Below are 23881 nucleotides of genomic sequence, written 5' to 3'. Positions count from 1 at the left end.
GGAGTGCCAGGCCCCATCCCTATCCCACCTCCCAGACTGAGTGCCATGCCCCTCCTCCCTTTACTCACACAGAGGAGGAAGAAGGCACTCCCACTGGGTGGAGGAGTGAGTGAAGTAAAGGATATCCTCAGCAAACATATATATATAGAGAGAGGGAGGAGAATGGTTTGGGCTCTCTGCTCCCCTCCAGCTCTGCTTCCTGTGAGCTGCCCATGTGAGCTCCCATTGGGCTGCTAGGCAGAGGAGCAGGGAGGCATGGGGGAGAGGAGGAAGGAAGCAGCTCCACCTGAGTCTCTGCCTTTCTAGTAACTAAGTGGGGGTGGTGTCCACGTGCCCACAGAGAACTCTCTATGTGCCATCTTTGGCACCTGTATCATAGGTTCGCCATCACTGCTTTAATTAATTGTTATTTTTCATTAATTTTAAAAAGTTAATAATAATCAACTCTAATAAATTAAACCTTTAAGTTTAACCTGCATTATTCACATTTTTTCCATCACTTTGTTAAGTCTAGGTAATCAACAAAGCAAAACCCACATAATAAATGATCAGTCCTAACCACCACCTAGGCACTCATACATCAGCATATTTCCTGCTATTATAGCAGCAAATATTTGGAACTGGAAGAGAACTTAGAGATAAATAAGTCTATTGGCCATAGAAATACATGCCTCTGATCCCCAGTTTCAGGTTCAGGCTAGTAGATCTCTTGAACTTTGGAGTTCTGAGATTTGATGAGTTATGCCAAAGGATGTCTACACTAAATTTAGCCATCAATATGGTGAAGCTCTTGGAACAAGGCAGGGAGAAGAGGGGAAGGGGCACTAGGAAGTACCTAATGAGGGGTGAAATAACCCAGGAAGGGAATGAAGCAGGTCATGCTTCTCTAGTGATGATAGCTGGGATTGCATCCATGAATAGCTCCTGAATTTTTAGCCTAGTCTAAATGGGGAGACCCAGTCCTAAAAAGAAAAAGTAGAGATCAAATTGTTTAACCCCTTCATTTTGCCTGTGATGAACCAAAGCCAGAGAGTATGAGACATGCCCCAAATCACAGAGTTGGTTAGAGGCAGGGCCAGGAATAGAACATGCAGTAGAGTTGGAGAAATATGAAAGGTTTATTGGACTAAAAATATCTACACTTTGATGCCCCAGTGTCAGGAATTACTGCTATAAAGCCACTCTTTATGATTATGATTTTGAAGTCTCCTGCTTTGGGAAGGGGAAGGAGAGCATCCTATGGGAGTGAGTGTGTATTGGGAAGCAACATCTCCTCAAATTTGCAAAAAGTAATAGCCACAATAATAATTAGTAAATTAGTAAAAAAATTAGTAAAAAAATTAAATTAGTAAATTAGTAAAAAAAGTAAATTAGTAAAAAAAATAATTAGTAAATAGTAAATCCATATCAAATTGCTTGCCTTCTCAAGGAGAGAGGAAGGGAGGAGTGGAGAGAATTTGGAACTCAAATTTTTTTTTAAAAAATAAGAAAAAATTTATTTACAAATACAACTGAAGAAAATAAAATTAAAAATAATTACAATATTATTTTAAAACTTTAAATAGGAAATATAGTATTCCCTTAAGATTGGATAAGTGCTTCCCATAGATTATTTCTCTTATTAGCAACCCAATGAGCAAAGTGTTATTATCACCATTTTGCAGATGAATAAACTGAGACTGAGAGAGGTTTAAGTGACTTGCTCAGAGTCAACAGTTAGAAATGATCTGAGGCAGCATTTGAACTCTAGTCTTCCTGACTCCAGGTCCAGCCCTCTAACCACTATTCCACTCCTTCGATAATACTCTGGCTATCTCTGGGTCCTAACCAGGCTCTAGTTACCACTTCCAGATCAATCAAACAACAGGGATTAATTGATAGCCCTAATGTGTCCAGAGAGGAGATGTAGAAAAGATCCTGAGTTCCCTGACCTCAGAGAACTCTTACTTAATGGTGGATGTGTGTGCAAATGCTTGTACAAGTACATGCAATAATAACCAACAGAGAATCACACGGATCCACATACTCAGATGCATTTATACAAACACGGATACTCAAGTCTCTCCCACAAACTCAAGCATTTAGAGTGGCATTGGAGGTAGCTCGACGGATAGAATGCCAAGCCTGGAGATGGATGCCCAAATCCAGCCTCGGGCACTTCCTAGTGGGGTGACCCTGGACAAGTCACTCACCCCCTGTTGCCTCACCCTTGCTACTCTTCTGTCTTAGAATGGATGCTAAGATGGAAGTTAAGGGTCAAAAACCGAATCAATAAACTAAAGTAAGATAAAGTAGCATCGGACCTTAGAGACCATCCAGTACCCAAGTAATCAACCAGTCCTCCAGCTTTGGTTTAGCACTTAGGATGGGTAAGTGCTGGGGATACAAAGGACAAAAAAGAAGCCATTTGTTTATTTTGTTTTTTAAACCCTTATCTTTCACCTTAGAATTAATACTGTGTATTGGATCTAAGGCAGAAGAGGGTCAAGGGCTAGGCAACGGGGGTGAAGAGACTTGCCCAGGTCACAGAGCCCTCAATCAGATTTGAACAGAAGATTACATTCTACTGGAGGAGACAACATATAAATAATTAGGTATGTAAAAGGTACACACCTACGAAGTAGGGGGAAGGTACCCATAGTGGAGGAGATTCCTTGAATGTTTGCAAGATGTTTTACAAATATGATCTCATTTGCTCATCACAACAATCCTGGGAGGTAGGTGCTATTATTAACCTCACTTTAAATGCTTATTGTTTAATTTTATTGATGGGGAAACTGAGGTGCAAAGAAATTAATGACTTGCCCAAGGTCTCTGAAGCAAGATGAGAAACTTGGGACCCTGAGGCAAGCAGCCAGAGTGAAAAGAAAGGTAGGTTGGGAGTCAGAGAACCTGGGTGTGAGTTCTAGCTTTACTTCCTTCCTAGCTGGGCCCTCCAGGACAAGCCATTTTTTGCCTTGGGGCCTCAGTTTCCTATTCTGTAAAACACGAGTGCTTGACTGCACTGTCTCTAAATGATCTTGGCTAGAGTCTTCCCCTCTAAGGTTACCTTCCATGGACTATGTATCCTGTGTGTAACCTGGTTATTTACATGTTATCTTCTCCATGACAATGTGAATTCTTTGAGGGCAGAGACTGGTTTTTTCTCTTTCTTTGTATCCCCAGCACTTTGCACAGAGCTGGCTCACAGTAAATGCTAAATCGACGCTTATGGACTGGGGATTCAAAGAGCCCTGGACCTGGAGTCAGGAAAACCTGGGTTCAAATCCTGATTCAAACACTATGGGCCAGTCTCTTAACCAATTTGCCTCAGTTTCCTCATTTGTAAAATGAGGGTAATAATAGCACCTACCTTACTAATTGTGTGACTGTGGTCAAGTCCCTTAACCAATTTGCCTCAGTTTCCTCATCTGTAAAATGAGGGTAATAATAACATCTACCTTACTAATTGTGTGACTGTGGTCAAGTCCCTTAACCAATTTGCCTCAGTTTCCTCATCTGTAAAATGAGGGTAATAATAGCACCTACCTTACTAATTGTGTGACTGTGGGCATGTCCCTTAACCAATTTGCCTCAGTTGCTCATCTGTAAAATGAGGGTAATAGTAGCAAATATCTCTCAGAGTTGCTGTGAGGGTTGAATGAGATGATGCTTGTGATATTGTAGGTACCTAATAAAGGTTTGTTTTTCCCTGCAGCTTCCCTTGCACCTCCTGGGCTGGAATGCATTGCAAGAACATGGCTCATCTGTCTAGAGACAGGGTAAGCCTGCAAGCATGGGCACCTTAGCCTCCCTGGACACTCACAAGGGGCCCAGAAAGCAGGGGGAACTCTTAAACTCGGACCCCTTCACCACATTGCCCTGCCTGAGTTAATGTTTGAATCTAATCCATTAGATGTTTTCCACGGTTGGTCATGTTAAATCTGTATCCATTTGATGACCATTTCAGGGAGGGAGGGAAGAAGAGAGAGAATTTGGGACAAGGAATCTTAAAATTATTTATATGTGATTGGGGAAAAATATTAAATAAAATAATAATAGACAAAAAAAAGAAAAAAATCCATTAGAGCGAGCTTCATTCAGGGCTTCTGTAGTATGAAGGCAGCTTGGCAGAGGGGAAAGGGCATTGGATCAAGAGGCAAGAGACAGGAGTTTGGCTGCCAGCTTTGCCACTCAAATCTGTGGTGTGAACTAGGGCAAGTTGATTGTCCCTCTGGGCCTCAGTTTCCTCATCTGTAAAAATAAGGAGTTGGACTACAGGACCTTTAACATCTCTTCTAGTTCTGACATTGTGTGCTCTAAGCTTTCTTCTGGATCTGACACTTTGTACTCTAAGCTCCCCTCCAGCTCTAATATTCCCTATTCTAAGGCCTCTCCTAGGACTGACAGTCTGTGTTCTAATCTCCTTTCCAGATCTAATATTCTGTGTTCTATGCTCCCAACCAGCTCGAATATTCTTTGTTCTAAAGCCCCTTCTGGCTCTAATATTCTCTGCACTACGCTCTCTTTCAGCTCTATCTTCTCTGGTCTAAGGCCTCTCCTAGGACTGGCATTCTGTGTTCTAAGCTCCCTTCTAGATCTAATATTCTGTGTTCTAAGCTCCCATCCAGCTCTAATATTCTCTGTTCTAAACTCCTTTCCAGCTCTCACATTCTGCCTTTCAGTGCCTGCTCCAGCTCTGATATTCTCTATTCTAAAACCCTTCCCAGGGTGGATGTCCTCCGTCTTTAGCTCCCTTCCAGCTCTGATTTTCTGTCTTTGAAGACCCCTTCCAGCTCCAAGTATCTGTGTTCTAAGGCCCCTCCATGGGCTGGCATTCTCTGTTCCAAGTTCCTTCCCAGCCCTGACACTTTATTCTAGATTCTAAGGTCCCTCCCAGCTTTGATATTCCATCTTCTAAGTTCCCTCTAGCTCTGACATCGTCTGTTCTCAGACTCTTCTAAGTATGACATTCTGTAATTCTAGGATTAATTTTTTTTAAACCCTCACCTTTCATCTTGGAGTCAATACTGTGTATTGGTTCCAAGGTAGAAGAGAGGTAAGGGCTAGGCCATGGGGGCTGAGTGACTTGCCCAGGGTCACACAGCTGGGAAGTGTCTGATGTCAGATTTGAACCCAGGACCTCCCGTCTCTAGGCCTGGCTCTCCATCCACTGAGCCACCCAGCTGCCCCCTAGGATTAATTTTTAAGTAGAAGAGACAAAAAGGTACAGCAAAGTTTCTGGGAACCACCCCCTCCCTTCAGCCACTGGAAAGGCTCCATCAAGCCTCAGTCCTGTGCTGCAGGTTGCCTAGACAGTACTATCAGCAGGACTCACCAGGAAATGCTCCCAGCCAAGGCCCTATAGCCTTGGCACCTCTCATCAGCCTCCATGGGGCGGAAGTACAGACTGACGTCAGTTTCCTCTAGGCAGAGAAAACAATCGGGCCCTTTCACAGAAGGTCCAGCCCTGTCTGAGGTCAGGGCGGTGGGGAACAGGGTCTTCCGCCCTCCCGTCATTAATCTGTCCATTCGGTTTCCCCATCCCTACACCCTTCTGGCTAAGCCCTGGTGATGAATGGGAGGCCCTGGGGGTACAACCCAACAGGAAGACAGTTAGGCTCGGGCCAGAACTTCCAGTAGTTTATGGCATTCTTGCCCTTCTCCTCCCTCACCCCGACTAAACCTCCCCACACTTTCTGCCTTTTTCCCCTGGTCCAGACCTCAATGTCATTGGCATAGGAAACTTCCAGTGAGGAAAGCTCTTCTGCCAATACAGATTGGCACATTCTGCAACGTATATTCTTAGAGAATTGCAGGGAGTTTAAGCGATCTGTCCAGGATCACATACTCTGAGGCAGGATGTAAATCTAGGTCTTCCTAACTCCCAAACCAGCTTCCTATCCACTGCTCTCCCTGTCCATGGCGCAACAAGTGATGGGACTACAGAGGCATAGAGTTAAAATATTTTTCTACAGTAAAGGTTCTTACACTGAAGTCTGTGGATTTCAGAGGGTCTCAGAACTCAAATGGAAAAAAAAACACCTTGGCCTTTTGATTTTCCTTATCCTTTAATTATTTAAAATATTTAAAATTTTAATATTAAATATTAAATTTATTAAATTTAAATATTATATACTTAAAATAAAATAATTTAAAAATTATTCTGAGGAGTAGAAGCTCCTTAGGCTTAACCAGACCAAAAAAAGGGGTCTATGACATAAAAAGGGTAAGGAATCTCTGGTCTGTGGATGGAATAGAAATCTATTCCCCATAGGCAGACCTATGAGTGTGGATAGGTCACTTAGAGCCATCTTCACTATCCAGTTCCCTCCTTGAACAATATCCTACCCGTTGTCCAAAAACATCAGGGCTATCTGGCTTCAAGGATCAATCTGGGGCCAAAATCAAGACTCTGGCTGGGAGGGACCGTGGATAGAATACCAGGTCTGGAGTCAGGAGGATATGTGTTCAAATCTGGCCCCAGATACTCCCTGAATGTGTGACCCTGGACGAGTCACTCAACCCTGATTGCCTAGCCCTTATTGTTCTTCAGCCTTAGACCAGATATCTTAGACAGAAGGTAAGAGTTAAAAAAAATAACAAGACTCAGGCTGGGTCCTAAGATAAGGATTCAGTAGAGGCTAGAGTCAGGGCTTGGTCTGGGGCTGAAATATAGAATTGATTCTTTCTGTTAAGATCAACTGTATCATAAAGAGATCAATCCTTCTCCTCCACACACACTTTTCCCCACGTCCATCCCTAGGCTTTATTTGGGATGCCTAATGCTGACCTTACCAAACTCTCCTTCACCTGGCCTGGAACCTTCATGAGTAGGAGAAAGAACCAAGAAAAGGAGTCATGGTAATGAGTGTGATAGACCTCAAAGTTTTGCTTTTTATTACTCCACTACCCTTCGACTTAAACTAAGACTGAACCTTCTAGGAGAATACTTGGGGTTATTGGCTCTGGAAGATTCTCCAAGACCACCTCCTCTCCAAATCTCACTCATCCTTCAAGGCTTAGCTCAAATGCTTCCTCCTCCAAGAAGTCTTCCTTCACCACCCCAGCCCTCAGTGACCTTTCTTTCCCGCCATGGAATTTTTTTAACTGACTCCATTGTTTCAGATAGCAATGTATGTTGGATTACTCTGGTGCTCCTACTAGCTTCTGAACTCCCTGAGGTCAGGGTTTAGATCCACAACTAAAATTCAAAAATCACTGGTTGAGCAAGCTTCTACAGTGGGGGTCCCTGTGCACCCACTGTGGAGGAGGCACCCTTGTAGAGTTTACACATTCTAGAAGCACTGAATAACAAAAACATCTAAGTATAATGCATGGAAAGTTCGCCAGGGAGATGCTAATCAAGTGCTGTAAAGAGTCCAGGAAGAGATGTTAGCAACTGAAGGGAGAGAGGAGGATCACAACAGCTTTTCCAGAGGAGCTGTGGAGAAACCCAGGTGGTGAAGGGATAAAGAAAGGACATTTCAGGAGATAAAGGGCAGAGCCTCACTCTCTCTCCTCCCCAGAGCCATCCAAGCCTTGGAGGAACCCACCGGCCCTCCTTGCTAAGTTCCTTGTGCTTACCCTGGTTTGATGTCCATGGGCTTTGGGAGTTCTTTGGGGAAGCCTGATTTCCCCACCAGCCAATAGGTTTCTTCTATTCCTTTGCCCTAGAAGGAAAGGGAAAAACTCATGAAAACAAACGTATTTCTCATAACCTATTAGAATTTGAGATTTGAGACTTTAGAATCATATCATTGAGATTTCCAGAATCATCGAATTGGATCTATCATGCTAGTCCATTTTTACCACTTTTGTAAAGTGTTTACAAGAGAGGTCCACCTACGTATCAAGGATCTCAGGTTTTGTCAGTGTGAACACTCCATCCATTTCGAGGAGACTGCTGGGTCCTTTGTAATTAATATAAATCGGGTTAGTGTCAAGGAATCTGTGAAATCCCCCAGGAGCTCCTGGAATAATATTGCATTGAACCCCAAGGCACTAGAGGTCTCCACAAGGAAGCCTTTGGCCCCTGAAATGATCAATCTCATAATTCACACAGGAGAAACCAAGTGGATGAAAACTGTATATTTCCCAGTTGCCTGGAGGGACTAGGATTGAGGAATGGTTTGTGGATATGTCTGTGACTGAGTATAGAGAAATTATACAATAAGTGTGAAAGAGAACAGGGATCATATCCTTAATTAGATAAAATATTATCACATACTGTGTTATAGCTAGGTGATGCCATTGATAGAGAGCTGAGCCTAGAATCAGGAAGAATTCTCTTCCTGAGTTCAAATCTGGCCTGAGACACTGGTCTGGGTGACCCTGGGCAACTCATTTAACCTTATTGGCTCAAGTTTCCTCAGCTGTAAAATGATCTAGAGAAGGCAATAGTCAACTACTCTAATATCTTGGCTAAGAAAATCCCAAATGAGGCCATGAAGAAATGGACACAACTGAAATGACTGAACAAATGTTACAGCATAATTTAATGATATATAATGATATAGGATCATTGATTTACAGCAGGACAGAACCTAAGAGACTGAGATCAACCTCCTCAGTTTAAAGATGAGATAACTGGGGCTCAGAGATAAAATGACTTGCCCAAGATCACATAGTTAGTTGATATCTGAGGCAGGATTCTAATTTACGTTTTCCTAATTCCAAGTCCAGTGCTCTATCCACTATACCACTCAGAGTAGGAATCATTGGAGTATGTAGGAACAGAATATTCAAGAATAAATGTACAGGAGGAAAGGCAATCTTGTGTGGCCTTTCAGAGACATATCCAGGTTAACCAGATGAGGAATGGGTTTTAAGATGAAAGAGAGGTATTTGAGTTCTCCCTATCCAATGTGGCCTTGAGAGTGATGGTGAGGGTCCCACTGATCATTCTCATGAGGCAGTAATGGCATTTCAGGGAAATGTGATAATAAAGCCACGGAAGGTATAAACAATCTGATTGACCTGTCCTGAGCCCCCAGTGGTGTGTGCACAAAAAAGTGTGTGCTTAGGGAAAAGAAGAGATAATGGACCCAAAGCTTGAAAGAGTGTGTGTGTTGGGGGAGATAGGATGGGGAGGATCTTAGAATTATAGAATATCAGAAGTGAAAAGAAATTCAGAGGTAATTTAGGTCAACCTTTTACCTAAAACCATTAAAACTTAAATTGCAATTAAAACTTTGGGAGATACCTTGTATACATTTATATCTCTATACACAGATTTATATTAGGTACATATGTGTGTGCATATGTATGCATATTTTCCTAATTGCACCCTATCCTCCCCATGCTCCAATTACTCAAGGTAAAGGCTGTTCTTTGGTTCTCTCCACCATTTTGGTGGGGGAAGTTAGGAATGGAATTAAGGCATAAAGTGCAGACACAGCAGAGTTCATCTCAGTCTATGCTTTCTTAGAGTCGCCATGCCACTGGCAAGGGAGAAAACAGACCCATTCTTGGAGTAATCTCCATCAGAAAGACATAGAGCTAGCTTTTCTAGTCTGAGCAACATTATCAGAAGAAGGAATTGGGGCTATCTTGTATAGAGCAAGAGACCATAGTAAACACCTTCCTTCAAATGTTTGAAAGGCTGTCATGACGGAAAAAAGACCAACTTTCTTGTGACTGACCCAAGAGGATATGTGTAAGAGCAAAGAAGTTGGGAAGAAGGTGAGATTTTAAGGGAAACTTAGTAATACTTGGAGCTGACCCAGTGTGGAATGGATCACCTTTCAAGGTAGCAACTTCTCTGTCACCAGGAGGCATTAAGTTTTCCTTCACCCAAGAGGGGTCAGAAGATTGTTTTTCAGAGATGGTATAGAGACCCTGGACAAATCACTTACCTTGTTTGCCTCAGTTTCCTCAGCTATCAGATGAGCTGGCGAAGGAAATGGCAAACTACTCTAGTATCTTTTCCAAGAAAACCCCAAATGGGATCATGAAGAGTTGGACAGGACTAAAAAAATGACAATAACAAATAGAGAGAGGGAGATCCTAGGCAGGTGGGGATTGAACTAAATGACCTTTGAGGTCTCTTAAAACTCTGAAATTCTATGATTCATCTGCAAGATGCCTTCTGGCTGAAAGTTCTATAATTTACATATGATTTGTAGGTCACCTGGTCCAAGCCTTTGCATTCAGGGAGGAATATATTTCAGCCACGTAAGCCTTATAATAGCTCTGAAGACTCTGTCTCTCTAGGAGTTTCTAAAAGAGAACCTGCTTGAGGTGGTTATCTTGTCCTTCTTGAGAAGAAAACAAAGGGGTACTGAAAAATGTTAAACAGCCAGCTCTCCAAAAAATGTACCCACAACATATTTTAAAGTTAAATTTGCATTATTAACATTTTCTCCATCACGGTCTTAAATCTAGACCAGAAATGTTAAACCCATTGTCAGCAGCTAGCATTCAACTCTACAACACTCTCGTGTGCAGCAGAACCAGGTTAAAATGTAATTGGGAAAGCTTTAAAATAGTAGATAAAAGTACAATAAAACAAAAATAACAATACATTTTTAAAACTAAGCTAATCTGAATCTTCCAGGAATCCTTAAGAATGAATTAGTGGTCCCCTTTTCTAGTTGACTTTGTCACCGGGGATCTAGACAGTTAACAATACAACAAATCTAGGGGTAGTATGTAAGTAGCACAGAGGATAGAGCGCCAGGCCTGGAGTTGGGAAGACCTGGGTTCAGGTTTGACCTCAGACATTTCCTAGCTGTGTGGTGGGCAAGTCATTTATCTCTGATGCCTAATCTTTGCCATTGTTCTATCTTAGTTAGAATTGATATTAAGATATAAGGTCAGGTTTTAAAAAAAATACAAGTTATATCCTGATTTGTAACATTTACCAGTCTCCAAAATATAAATGCTTATGCTAAAATTTTGTGCTAAAAGACTGTCTGCCCTTTGATCCAGCCACAGCACTGCTGGGTTTGTACCCCAAAGAGATTATAAGGAAAAAGACTTGTACAAGAACATTCATAACTGTGCTCTTTGTGGTGGCCAAAAATTTGAAGATTAGGGGATGCCCTTCAGTTGGGGAATGGCTGAACAAATTGTGGTATCTGATGGTGATGGAATACTATTGTGCTCAAAGGAATAATAAAGTGGAGGAATTCCATGGAGACTGGAACAACCTCCAGGAATTGATGCAGAGTGAAAGGAACAGAACCAGGAAAACATTGTACACAGAAATGGATATACTGTGGTACAATAAAATGTAATGGACTTCTCCATTAGTGGCAAGGCAGTGATCCTGAACAACCCAGAGGGAACAACGAGAAAGAACACTATCCACATTCAGAGGAAAAACTGTGGGAGTAGAAACACAAAAGAAAAAAAAACTGCTTGATTGCATGGGTCGAGGGGGATATGATTGGGGATGTAGACTCTAAATGATCATCCTAGGGCAAACATTAACAACATGGAAATAGGCTCTGATCAAGGACACAAGTAATACCCAGTGAAATTGCATGTCAGCTATGGGAAAAGTTGGGGTAGGGGAGGGAGGGAAAGAATATGTTTCTTATAACCAAGGAATAATGTTCTAAATGGACTAAATAAAATTTTTTAAAAATTAAAAAAATAATATTCATAGCTGCGCTCTTCATGGTGGTGAAAAATTGGAAAATGAGGGGATGCCCTTCAATTGGGGAATAGCTGAAAAAACTGTGGTATCTGTTGGTGATGGAATACTATTGGGCTCAAAGGAATAATGAACTGGAGGAATTCCATGGGAACTGGAACAACCTCCAGGAAGTGAGGCAGAGCGAAAGGAGCAGAACCAGGAGAACATTGTACACAGAGAAGGATACACTGTGGCACAATCAAATGTAGTGGACTTTCCTACTAGCTGTAATGCAATGACCTAGGACAATTCTGAGGAACTTAGGAAGAAAGAACTCTATCCACATCCAGAAAAAGAACTGTGGGAGTGGAAACCCAGAAGAAAAACACATGTTTGATCACATAGTTCGATGGGAATATAATTAGGGTTTTGATATTTAAAAAAATCACTCTATTGCAAATATGAATAATATGAAAATGTGGTTTGAACAATGACACATGTCAACCCAGTGGAACTGCTTGTCAGCTTTGAGAGGGAGGAGGGAAGTGGGAAAAATCATGAATCATGTAACCATGGAAAAAAATTCTAAATAAATTTTTTATAAAGATAGCTACTTAGGTTTGTGCTGCTAATTTCAGTTTTTCTTTCAGTAAGTATCTAGGACTCTTGTATTTTTTTCTTTTGTATAGAAAAAAATAAATGGATTTCCTATATTTGAAAAAAAATTAATATTTGGGGGGGGGCAATTAGGTAGCTCGGTGAAATGAGGGCAAAATCTAGAGATGGGAGGTCCAAATTTGACTTCAGACACTTCCTAGCAGTGTAACCCGGGGCAAGTCACTTAATCACCACTGCCTATCCCTTATAGCTCTTCTGCTTTGGAACCAATACACAATATTGATTCTAAGATGGAAGTAAGATTTAAAAAAAATTAATAGCTGTCCTGGCTTTTTGAAGCCTTTAAAAGCTGGCTGTAGCACACTCCTAGAAGAACTCCCCTTACCTTCAGTTCAGTTTGGCCTCTGACATCAATTTTGTAGCCTTCATTCAGGCTGACCAAGATCTGGACAGTACTTCGGTTAACATGGATCCTGTAGGCTGAAAGAGGATGACAGAAGAGAGTCAAGCCACAGGCTATCTTGACTTTCACAGTGGGTTCATTCATATTGACAAGAGTTGTGGTGCAATGGAGAGATCACTGAATTTGAAATCAGAGGACCTGTTTTCAAGTTTCTTTTCTGCCTCTCAATAACTGTGTGACCTTGGGTAAATCACATCATCCATCTGGGCCTCCCTTTGAGGTACAATGAACTTGATAACACAGGACCCAAGTTCCAATCCCAGATATTCAGTTTATTGTACCTTGGACAAATAAATCTACCTCTCTCTAGTCCTCAGTTTTCTCATCTATAAGATGAAGGTATTCAACCAGATGTCCCCTGAGGGTCTTTCCAGATCAAAATCTATGATCTTATGCTCCAAAAAAATGAAGGAAATAATCATTATTCTTCCAACCTCATGGGGCTATTTTGAGAATCAAATCAAATTGTGTATGCAAAGCTCCAACATTATATATGTGAATAATTTTTATATTTGCTATCAGAAGCACTCTGTTGCTGATGCTGAGCCCCTTTAGGCTTCCAAGATTATATATTCTCTGCCACTGCTGCCTCTGATTCTTCTGGGGAAAGATAGAGATTGGATTTGACATGGCTACCTCTTGGTTTCTTCCTAGGAACTCCATTCAAGATCATTAAAAAAACCAGAAAACAAACCTTAAATGATGGGAACTTGGGGAATGCTGAGGAATGTCCATATGCCAAGTCTCCATGATAAGATTTTTTTAATCCTTACCTAAGTATCAATTCCAAGGCAGAAGAGTGGCAAGGGCTAGGCAACTGGGATTAAGTGACTTGTCCAAAGTCACACTGCTAAGAAGTGTCTGAGGTCAAATTTGATCCCAGAACCTCCCTTCTCCAGACCTGACTCAATATTTACTGAGCCACTGAGTTGCCCCTCACAATAAGGTCTTTGGGAGAAAAGGAAGACCCAGATCTATGCCATATTTATAATATTATATTGCTTAGGGACAAGAGGACCTTAAGGAGTCGTCTATTCCAACCTCATCATTTTACCAGGAAGGAGACTAAGGTCCATGCAAGAGTCAATGACTATCCCAAGTTCACACAGTTAAGCTAGTCTGTAGTAGAGCCAGGATTTAAATTTAGTTTTTCTGCCTCTAAATCTTTATCTGCTTTTATCTACAGCTCCTTAGAAGAGATATGATTACTTAACACAGTCCTGAGAAACCGAACTGTGCAGGTCAACTCACAGGTTGAAAGCAGTTGAGTGTCTGCTGAGTGAGAGTAGACTACCATGTATACTATTGCATCCCAAACCATAATTGTTTCCCTTGGGGGAGCTTGGAAGGCTTTGCCAGGGCACTTACACTCCGTTAACACCTCTTTAAGTATCTTTCCTTTTTGCTCTCAGGAAGCTGAGGTCCTTCACACCCCCTCAATTGCTCTGGCCAAGCCATCACAGTGACTCCAACTGATGACAACCAGAGCAACTCACCAGAGGCTAATAATGTTGGGAAACAAAATGGCCTACCATATTGACTGGAAGAGAAACCATCCTAGAATGTCTATATGTCTGTGAGTATGCACACCATACTCCTAAAATGAGATCTGCTTTCAAGGAAAACTTTATGAAGTTAGACAATGGACAATAAAAGTTACTAGAAAATACAAAATATTCTACACAAAAATGTTTTTTAGAAGTCCTCATCAAGAGGGCAGCTAGTTGGCACAGTGGAGAGAGTTCTGACTTGAAGTGAGGAAGATTCTTCTTCATGAGTTCAAATCCAACCTCAGACACTATCTATGTGACCCTGGGCAAGTCACTTAACCTTGTTTGCCTCAGTTTCCTCTTCTATAAAATGAGTGGGGAAAGGAAATGGCAATTGCCAAGGTACTCTAGTATCTTTACCAAGAAAACCCTAGTATCCAGTATCTATGCTATATGCCTGCATCTTTGCCAAGAAACCCTACTATTAAGTATATTCACCAAGACTCTCCAGTATCTTTACCAAGAAAACCCTAGTACCCAGAAAGCTTGCCAAGATACTTCAGCATCTTTGCTGAGAAAACTATAGTATCCAGTATCTTTGCAAATACTCCAGTATCTTTGCCAAGAAAACCCTACTATTCAATATCTTCAAGATTCTCCAGTATCTTTGCCAAGAAAACCCTAGTATCCAGTATCCTTGCCAAGATACTCCAGCATCTTTGCCAAGAAAATTATAATATCCAGTATCTTTGCAAATACTCCAGTATCTTTGCCAAGAAAACCCTAGTATCCAGGATCCTTGCCAAGATACTCCAGCATCTTTGCCAAGAAAATTATAATATCCAGTATCTTTGCAAATACTCCAGTATCTTTGCCAAGAAAACCCTAGTATCCAGTATCTTTGCCAAGATACTCCAGCATCTTTGCTGAGAAAATTGTAGTATCTCATATCTTTGCAAATACTCCAGTATCTTTGCCAAGAAAACCCCAAATGGGTCAGAAGAATTAGACACAACTGAAAAATGACTGGCTGACTTTCTCAAGAACAAGTCATCACAGATTGACTATCTTTTTTTTTTTAAACAGGGTGACTAAGTGAGTGGTGAATCAGTGGAATGCTGTAGAGGTAATTTACCTAGATTTTTATTAAAGCATCTAATAAAGTCTTTTTTCAATTCCTAAGGAGAAGATGGAATGAGGTGGGCTCCATCAGAGATGTTCAATATATACCAGTCATGTGGCCAGAACCAGATTAAAATTTAATTGGGAAATATTTAACAAAATAAGTAAAAATATAATAGAATGTAGATGTTAATATATGAATTTTTAGGTCAATATGCTCAGGTTTAGTGGTCCCCATTTCTACTTGAATTTGACACACTACTGGGCTAGATAGATGATACTACAAGTAAGTAGCTTGTAAACTGGTTTAAAGAAGAGTTGATGATTTGATATCATCTGAGAAGAAAATAATGCTATTAAAATAATAAAAAATGATAGCATTTTTTGCAGTGCTTTACATTTTACAAAATACTTTAATAATATTATCTAATTTTATCCTCACAACCACCCTGGAAAGTAGTTACTATTATTATCTCCATTTTACAGATATAGAAACTGAGGCAGATAAAAAAAAGTTAAGTGATTTATTCAGTCATACAGTAAATGTCCAAGGTCAGCTTTGAGCTCAAGTCTGCCTGACTCCAGTTCCAGTCCCCTATCCCCTGTACCACCTAGATGCCTAGTGGAAATTACAGGGACCTGTTCATGACCCTGTACTGTCCCAACATTTTTATCACTGACTTAGGTGAAGGCATAGGAGGTGTACCTGTCACCTTGACACATGACACAAAAAGAGGAGGCATAGCTAGCCAACACATAGGATGACAGAATCAGGATCTCAGAGGACTTGACAGGCCAGAACAATGGCCTAATTCCAACAAGGTAAAATTTAATAGAGAGAAATTTAAAGTCTCATACTGGGGCACCAAAAATCAACTTTAGGAGTACAAGATCAGCCAAGCACAGTTAGATAGCAGCAAGTCTGAAAAATGTATTCTTGAATCCAAGGGTTCTAATCCCATGTCAGGTCCTCTTGGTGTTGGGAAATCTCCAGAATGAGGGCCAGGAGAGGAGGATTTTAGGTCCAGCTATGCCTCCACCAGGGGTTGTTTGTTACAGCTTGAAGAACTGCGAGGCTGGGCTATGTTTAATTAAGAAAAAGAATTAATTCATTCTGGCTCTTTGTTAATATGAGGAATCATTTTCATGATCTTTCTCCCCTACCCTGAAGTCCTCCTTCCATGATTCCTCATGGTGTGGCTGCTGTCTTGGGCTCCCCAACCATTGGCCAATGGTTCCAAGATCAAGAAAGAGCTTCAGGGGGCAGCTAGAGTGGCTCAACTGATAAAGTCAGGCCTGAAGATGGGAGATCCTGGGTTCAAATCACAATAGCTGCATGATCCTTGGCAAGTCACTTAACTCCAATTGCCTAGCACTTACTGCTCTTTTGCCTTAGAACCAATACTTAGTATCAATTCTAAGGCAGAAGATAAGGGTGTTTTGTTTTTTTTTAAAGACCTTAAGCAGGACAGCTGGGTAGTTTAGTAGATTGAGATCGAGGCCCAGAGATGGGAGGTCCTGGGTTCAAATCTGATCTCAGACACTTCCTAGTTGTGGACAAGTCACAACCCCTATTGCCTAGCCCTTACCACTCTTCTGCCAATAGTTCTAAGGCAGAAGGTAAGGGTTTAAAAAACCAAAACTTAAGGAGCTATTGAAGTCTAATTGTAGATCAAAGCACACCATCTTTGACTTCATTTCATTTGTGAGTTTTTAAAATTGTATGCATTTGTATTTTTAATATTGTATATGTGATTATGTTAATTTTAGCATATATTGTATATGCGATATGTGTCTTCAATCAGTATGAATAATATGGAATATGGATTGCACAAAAGAACTGGTATAACCTATATCACATTATTTAGTGCCTGGGAGTAGATGTAGGGGAGTGAGGGAGAGAATCTGAATCATGAAATGTCAGAAAACTATATCAAAAATGGTTTCCATTTGTAATTAAAGAAAAAAAAAAAAGAAAGAGCTTCAAATATGGACCTGCCAATGGACTGTCTATCTACTGAGGACTTGGCCATCTAAAAGTGACCGAACAGATTGTTTGGAACCAAAGAAAGTCACAAAACCATCCACAAAAGGTATGGAGGAGCGGGGATCTCTGTCAGTGGAGGGAGGAGCTCTCATGACGAAATCATGGGGTTTTTGAAGTATTGGAATATCATCATCATCATCACTCACGCAGTCCTGTGGACTCCATCCGGGAAGCAGTGTTTACTGTATCCCCGAAGAGGCAGTAGCGTGGCATGGTGAGACCCACCACACCTGCCACACAGGGCCCTAAAACCCCAAAGATCAGAGAGATTAGAAATGGAAGGGTCTCCCTCCCTTCCTCCCTTCCTTCCTTCCTTTCTTCCTTCCTTCCTTCCTTCCTTCCTTCCTTCCTTCCTTCCTTCCTTCCTTCCTTCCTTCCTTCCTTCCTTCCTTCCTTCCTTCCTTCCTTCCTTTTTCCTTCCTTCCTTCCTTTTTCCTTCCTTCCTTCACTCCCTTCCTCCCCGTCTCCTCACCCCCACCAAGATGCTAGGCTTCCCAGCCACCCCCGCCCACAGCTCAGTGCACAGAGTCCTGGGAATGGGCTCTCCTGTGCCCGTACGCTGGGACCACCAGCCCCCAGTTACCTGAATGCAGGCCGGCCCGGATGCGGATGGGCACCTCAGGCACATGCCTCATGCGGAAGTCTCCCACAGAACTGAGGATGTCCAATGCCAGATTGGCGATCTCAGCCGCGTGCCGGTTGCCATTCCGCCTCGGCAGCCCAGAGGCCACCATGTAAGCATCGCCAATGGTCTCCACCTGCATGACAGTCAGAGCGTCACTCCCTAAGAGACTGTGCCCAGGGGGCAGCATACTCCTTGTTCCTTAACCTGCCCCTCCTTTCCCCTGTACCTTAAGGTCACCTCCTCCAGGAAACCCTCCCCAAAGAGCTTAACTCCATTTCCTGGTTCATCCTTTTTTCCCCCCCTTTTTCTTTTTTTAACATCTCCAAGAGTAATTTTTATTCATTACAATATACAGACGGGGCAATATACAGGATAAACGTATAGGATATACAGACAACATACAAATTAAATACAGATTGAAAATGTTTTTGTTTTTTTTTAAGCAAAGCAAACGTTATTTTATCCTGAATTAAACTAAGACGTGGACACTTCATTATTGTATATAATTTAACCACCAAGTAACCCAAGCTCTAAGCCAGCAGTCAAGCGCTGTCATCAGAGAAGGTACAAGAGGGTAGGTAGCTCCACGGACTTGAGGGACTGGCATTGCTAGAGAAACTGTTCATGTGAGCACGTTCAGTAGTTTGGACTAGCTTGTTCTCCAGTCACTAGCGCGTTGACTCTTTGTTGGCAGGTCTGTAGGCATTTCATCTGGACAGCAGCTCGCTTGGCGGGATGGTATTAAGAATGCTCGAGCTATTTCCAAGAATGGAATACATGAAAGACTAAGTATACCATCATGAATAGAGTCAAGACCACCGGCTTCAAATTCAGCTTCTGCTGCCAGCTATATGGTTGTGGGCACAGCTTAACCTCTCAGTTTCTTCACCTGTAAAATGGGAGAGTTGGACTTGAAGCCTTCTAAGGTCCCTTCTAGCTCTAAATCTAGGAACCAATGTTTTGTTTTGTTTTAAACATCATACCTTGTGATATCATTGGTGAAGGAAATTCCTGGTGAAGAAATATAATCTACCAATACAGATCAGTATCCCCTCTACTTGGGTAGTACCACCCAATACTTGCATACAGCTCCAGATCTGGAGTCAGGGATTCATCTTTATGACTTTAAATCTGGCCTCAGACAATCACCTGGTCAAGTTACTTACGTTTGTTTGCCTCAGTTTCCTCAACTGCAAAACAAACTGAAGAAGGAAATAACAAAGTATCTTTGCCAACAAAATACCAAATGGAGTCCCTAAGAGTTAGACACAACTGAACAAAAATAACAACAATAACCTCCTCTGCAATTTATAGACTTAGGGAAATAGATTGGTAGGTGGCTCAATCAATGGAGCCCTGGACTTGGAAGGCAGGAAATCCTGAATTTAAATATGGCCTTAGGCACTTACTAGTTGTGTGACCCTGGGCAAGTCATTACACCTGTCTCAGTTTCCTCCTCTGTAAAAAAGGGGATCATAATCTACCTTCCAGGACTATTTTTCTCCCAAGGTTTTTTTTTTTTTTAAGTGAAATGAGATAATAATTGTAAAACATTTGGTGCAGTGAGTTCTATGTAAATTTTAGCTATTATTTTCATTATTACCTTATTTTAAATTTTATCTCAAACTCCAACTGTTACACTGAGCAAGTCACTTAATCTCCATTTGCCTCAGTTTCCTAATCTGTAAAATGGGGATAATAAGAGCACCTACCTCCCAAGGTTGTTGTGAGGATCAAATAAGATAATGAATGTAAAGTGCTTAGGACAGTGCCTGGGACATAGTAGGTACTCAATAAATACTTGTTCTCTTCCATATCCTTCCCTTCCTATGAGTACTTTGGGAGCATTGAGAGGTTAAGTGACTTGCCCAGGACTCTATGGTCAGTATGTGTCAGAGGCAGAATTGAAACCCAAGATTTCTTGACTACATGGCCAGCTCTCTTTCCACTATACCTTGGGTTTCTCAATTGAATCATAGAATCTTAAAATAAGAAAACATTAGGATCTGGATCATAGAAACTTAGAAGATAGCCAGAGAACTATGCTTGTCCCTAAAGAAGAAGTGAGACAATCCACCTCCTGCCCTCCATTACAGAGGTGAGGGATGCCAAATGCAGAACATTACAGATACCATATTTGGTTGGTGTATTGCTTTTTTTTTGCTGACCTACTTTTCTTCCTCTTTTTTATTCTATCTTACAAGGGATGGGATCTCTAGGTAGGTGAAGGGAGAGTCATATATTAAAAATGAAGGCAACAAAAATCAAAATACTAGTAATTTTTAAAAAGCCACAGAATCCAGGAGTTTAAGATAACAGTATCTTACATTCCTAGAATCAGAGACTTAAAAAAAAAAAAAGGATCCAAGAATGTCTGTACAAGCAGGGACCATGGAGGTCATTAGCTTGAACTTTATTCTCAGTGCAAAAACTCCCATTATAGCATGCATCCAGCTGCCTCAGCTTGAGCATTTCCAGTGAAGCTGAAAGCTCACCGCCTCCTGAGGTAGCCCATTCTGTTGTTGGACAGCTCTGATAGAAAATTCTTTCTTCTATTAAATTGAAATCTGCCTCCATGGTATTTCTCCTCTTTGCGCCTGGTTCTGCCCTCGGAGGCCAAGCTGAACAATTCTAATCTCTCTCCTCTGTGATGACAGCTGTCATGCCTACCCACCTTCAACTCCGCCTCCCTGCCAAATCTTTCCTTAGTGCCAGCACTTCTCTGGATGTATTCCAATTTGTCTGCCTCCTAAGCAGGTACTGTTTGCCAGAGCAGGCTTGCCTAGCTGTCTTTGTTGTACTATCTCTGTTTTCCATTATTATCCCTTGAGGCATCTCCAGAGGGCTGGGTATTGTGATTCTTTGCTGGTGTCTAGCAAGTGACTCCTCATTCTTAACTTTCACCTTCAGCTACTTTGAGGCTGGGCTAGACCCACTCCTTTCACTAAATGATTGGAGAAACAAGAATGCACATGACTGCTGCCCCAAAATGTTGTGGCTTCCCACATTCTCACTGTGGAGAGAGTGAGACTCAGCAGCTTTGGTTTAATGGAAAGAATTCCAGACTTTGAGTCAGAAATCCAGAGTTCCTAGGCTTACAAAGCTGTATGACCTTAGGCATCTTTGGTCCTTAGCTGCCTTCCTCTTCTAAAAAAATGAAGTGCTTGGAATTGATGATTGCCAATGTCCCTTCCATTTGTGACATTCGCTTTCCCTTCCAGTCATGATTTAATTCTGTTCTTTGTCCTAAAGACTCTTCCAGCTGTGGCATTCTCTGTTCCAAAATCTTTTCTAGCTATTGAATATTCTGTTCTTGGTTCTGATGTCCCTTCCAGCTGTAATATTCTCTGTTCTAAAGCCCCTTTAAGCTATGATACCTGTTTTTATTGTAAAGTCCTTTTTAAGCAGTTCCATTCTTCTCTTAAAGTTCCTTCCAACTGTGGCATTCTCTGTTCTAAAATCCTTTCTAGCTATTGAATATTCTGTTCTTGGTTCTGATGTCCTAGCTGTAATATCCTCTGTTCTACAGCCCCTTCAGCAATGATATAATCTGTTTTTTTGTTGTAAATCCGTTCTTACTGGTGACATTCTTCTCTTAAAGTCTCTTCCAGCTGTGGAATTCTCTTGCTCCTGTTGGTAACAAATGATGTCCTTTCTTCTCTAGCATAAGAATCCTCCCACTCTCCACTCACTGAAGTTCTTCAAGTGAAAGCTGAATGACCATCTGTCAGGTAGGCTGTAGAAAGCATTCTTGTTCAGGTCCATAAAGCCCTTTTTGTCTCTAATATTTTATGTGTTTTCTTCTCTTGATCAGAGGCCAGAAGACCGTTGAAATCTCCAAATCTTGAACAATCAATCAGGCAATATTTATTTCACAGTTCTAGGGATACAAAAAGAGGAAAAAGGCATTCTCTGCCCTCAAAGAGATTACAATCTAGTTAGTGGGAGAGGCAACATGCAAACAAATAAACACATGTAAGCTGTGATCAGGATAAATAGGAAATAATTAACAGAGGGCAGGTCCTGGAATTCATAGGGTTGAGACCCCCTCAATAGATGAAAATCCACAAAGTAATGGCATATTTCTTTTATTATTTATATGTACTTTAAAGCTTCATAAACCCTTCCCACTCTTCTATAAACCTTTCCCACACTTATAAATACTGAGCTAATCAGCATCCAGAATATAGAACACAGAGCTGTGGTTAGTCTCCTTTCATGCCATCAGCCAATCGTGTGCCATGTACAGTCTCACATTGGCAAACTTGTGCAAGCAGTAGTGGTGTGCTGCATTTCCATTGTGTACAGTATGGTATTTATCCACAAAATCCCATGATATAGTGAAAATGCTGTCATACAGAATTCTATCTATCTATCTATCTATCTATCTATCTATCTATCTATCTATCTATCTAAGCCCATGTTACAGTGAAGCCACATTAAGTGAACTGTGATATAGTGAGGGATGACTATAATAACATTTGTATTATCCACTTCCCAGAACTATTTTAAGAAAAGTGTTTGTAAACTTTTAAAATGCCATAAAAGTAGGAGCTTATAATTGTCATTATCATTTATAGTAACAATGGTTATTATAAATAGCAATAATTGAGATATGACAACCAAAGAAGAAAAGAATAGATTATAGAGATATAGAAAAATGGCTATGCTGTTCACTGACTATTGAGTTGTGGGTGACCAGAGCCATAATTTTATCTTGGTAATGAATATGCTCTGTGACCCTGGCCAGTGTGCCAAGCCTCTTTGTGATCATCACACTCCATTCTGTGTCACCAGAAATTCATATTGAATGGAGTTAATCATCAACACTATTGCAGCAAAATTATTGTGAGGATTAACACATAAAAATGGTTTCCAGTCTAACAGTACCAGATACACAGTAACAAGATCCTGATGGAGAGAAAGTCCACCCCTGAGGCTCGAGCTGTGAAGGAAGGCTTATAATGCTGGAAGGAATGGGCCTCTGGACATCTGGAAAATGGTATACATTCTTTGGCAGAAAGCTTCAGAATGATTGGAGAGAGATCAGAGAAGGAAAGCAGGAGGAATGATTCAGGGAAAAGGGGAGATCTTTGTGTTAGGAAAGATGAACACAAGAAGAATGAACTGACCCCAGTCAGGCTGATGGTGGGGGCAGGAATGACTCAGTACTCTATTAAAGTCTGGGCAGTATGATTGGGGAAATTGAGGAATGATGCCATGTGATCCTGGGAAAATCTTTTTCTTTCTGTATACCTCAATTCTATCAACTGTAAACAAGGAGAGGGCAACTTGAGTTCCTTAATATAGAAATCCCTTCTAACATTCTCTGTTCTCTTCTAAAGCCCATTTTTACTCTTAACATTATTGTGTGTGTGTGTGTGTGTGTGTGTGTGTGTGTGTGTGTGTATCTTCTGTCTTCGAATCAATACTAATATTAGTTCTAAGGCAGAAGAGCAAGAAGGGATAAGCAACTGGAGTTGTGACTTTCCCAGGGTCACACATCTAGGAGGTATCTGGGATAAGATTTGAAACCCAGGTCCTCCTAAATCCAAGCCTGGCTCTTTATCCACTAAGTTATTAGCTACATCTAACTCTCTCTCCCTCTCCCTCTCCCTCTCCCTCTCCCTCTCCCTCTCCCTCTCCCTCTCCCTCTCCCTCTCCCTCTCCCTCTCCCTCTTCCTCTTCCTCTCTCTCTCTCTCTGCCTGTCTCTCTATCGTTCTCTCTTTCTCTCTCTCTGTCTCTGTCTCTCTCTCTTTATGTATATATATACATAGATAAACTTTTTGCATATCTATTCTATATGCTTTATATATTATATATATTACATATGTACTTTATTTTCTATATATTTTGTATATATTTATTCTATATATGCTATATATACTTTATATATAACTTTTTATATTATCACACATATACATGAGTGTATTTATATAGACACATGCACAT

General features: G+C 41.1%; 1 protein-coding gene across 3 annotated transcripts in view; it reads right to left on the bottom strand.

Moving 5' to 3' along the window:
• Positions 1 to 23881, bottom strand: part of GUCY2F (guanylate cyclase 2F, retinal) — a 147341-nt gene that overhangs the window by 5497 nt on the left and 117963 nt on the right. For all 3 annotated transcript variants that reach the window (XM_056794944.1, XM_056794943.1, XM_056794945.1), the window contains 4 exons: positions 17887 to 18061; positions 17450 to 17548; positions 12567 to 12661; positions 7567 to 7652 (listed from right to left, as the gene is read on the bottom strand). In XM_056794944.1, the coding sequence (XP_056650922.1) occupies positions 7567 to 7652; positions 12567 to 12661; positions 17450 to 17548; positions 17887 to 18061 (455 nt within the window). The remainder of the gene's footprint in view (positions 1 to 7566; positions 7653 to 12566; positions 12662 to 17449; positions 17549 to 17886; positions 18062 to 23881) is intronic.

The sequence above is a fragment of the Monodelphis domestica genome, chromosome 4 (assembly GCF_027887165.1).
Source record: "Monodelphis domestica isolate mMonDom1 chromosome 4, mMonDom1.pri, whole genome shotgun sequence".
NCBI lineage: Eukaryota > Metazoa > Chordata > Mammalia > Didelphimorphia > Didelphidae > Monodelphis > Monodelphis domestica.
This window is presented reverse-complemented; position numbering and strand designations above follow the sequence as displayed.